Here is a 1,431-nt window from a genome sequence, read left to right on the forward strand (position 1 = left end):
CGCGCTGTGCCCCGGCCCCAGCAGGCGCGCAACTTGGGAAGTCCGGCGACGCTCCGAGAGGCGGCAGAGTGCGCGCCCGGGCCCGGCCGGCCCCGCCGAGTCTGGGGGAGGCGAGAGTCGGTAATCGTTGGGGATGTAAGCAGACAGCCCTAGGACCGAGCTGGCGCCAGGCACCTTCGGCTGCTCCCGGGGTGGGGCGGGCCGGCACACGGTAAGACCTCTCGCTTTCGCTCAGGCTCAGGCGTCAAGACATAGATAGATACAGTTACATATATTTTTAATTTCCTGCCATCCTTCCAAGTAATCAGGCCACTGCTCCTTTTTGTTCTTCTTTCTTGAGGAATAAACCTCTCCCTACCGGCTCGCGCTACTCTCCCGCCGCTTAGAATAAAACTTGGCGGTGCTCCTAGTATCCGGGAGCCAGAAGGCGCCAGCCGAGCGCCCGAGGCGCGGGCTGGGCGCTGTTCGCGGGAGCCGGACTATGGCCTGCTAGGCACCCCCTGCTCCGGCCAGGCCTCCCTGCAGCCCCCTCCCCATGTGAGCGCGGCTGGGCGTGCGGGGCGCGGGAGGAAGAGGAGGACCTACGGGCGCCGGCCGGAAGGCAGCTGGCAGCAGGCCCAGGCGAGCGGCGCCGCGTTCATGTTCCGCCAGGAGCAGCCACTGGCCGAGGGCAGCTTCGCGCCCATGGGCTCCCTGCAGCCGGACGCGGGCAACGCCAGCTGGAACGGGACCGAGGCACCTGGGGGTGGCGCCTGGGCCACCCCTTACTCTCTGCAGGTGACGCTGACGCTGGTGTGCCTGGCGGGCCTGCTCATGCTGCTCACCGTGTTTGGCAACGTGCTTGTCATCATCGCGGTGTTCACAAGCCGCGCGCTCAAGGCGCCCCAGAACCTCTTCCTGGTGTCGCTGGCCTCGGCCGACATCCTGGTGGCCACGCTCGTCATCCCCTTTTCGTTGGCTAACGAGGTCATGGGCTACTGGTACTTCGGCAAGGCGTGGTGCGAGATCTACCTGGCGCTCGACGTGCTGTTCTGCACGTCGTCCATCGTGCACCTGTGCGCCATCAGCCTGGACCGCTACTGGTCCATCACGCAGGCCATCGAGTACAACCTGAAGCGCACGCCACGCCGGATCAAAGCTATCATCGTCACCGTGTGGGTCATCTCGGCCGTCATCTCCTTCCCGCCGCTCATCTCCATCGAGAAGAAGGGCGGCGGCGCCGGCCCGCAGCCCGCCGAGCCGCGCTGCGAGATCAACGACCAGAAGTGGTACGTCATCTCGTCCTGCATCGGCTCCTTCTTCGCGCCCTGCCTCATCATGATCCTGGTCTACGTGCGCATCTATCAGATCGCCAAGCGCCGCACCCGCGTGCCGCCCAGCCGCCGGGGCCCGGACGCCGCCGCTGCGCCGCCGGGGACAGCGGAACGCAGG

The 1,431-nt window shown here is 66.6% G+C and overlaps 1 protein-coding gene across 1 annotated transcript in view; it reads left to right on the forward strand.

Moving 5' to 3' along the window:
• The first annotated feature begins 639 nt into the window (after positions 1 to 639).
• The window catches only part of ADRA2A (adrenoceptor alpha 2A), a 1,398-nt gene continuing 606 nt past the window's right edge, over positions 640 to 1,431 (forward strand). The window contains exon 1 of the mRNA XM_007941606.2: positions 640 to 1,426. Coding sequence (XP_007939797.1) covers positions 640 to 1,426 — 787 coding nt within the window. The remainder of the gene's footprint in view (positions 1,427 to 1,431) is intronic.

Source organism: Orycteropus afer, unplaced genomic scaffold (assembly GCF_000298275.1).
Source record: "Orycteropus afer afer isolate SDZICR_OR568_19922 unplaced genomic scaffold, OryAfe1.0 scaffold00082, whole genome shotgun sequence".
NCBI lineage: Eukaryota > Metazoa > Chordata > Mammalia > Tubulidentata > Orycteropodidae > Orycteropus > Orycteropus afer.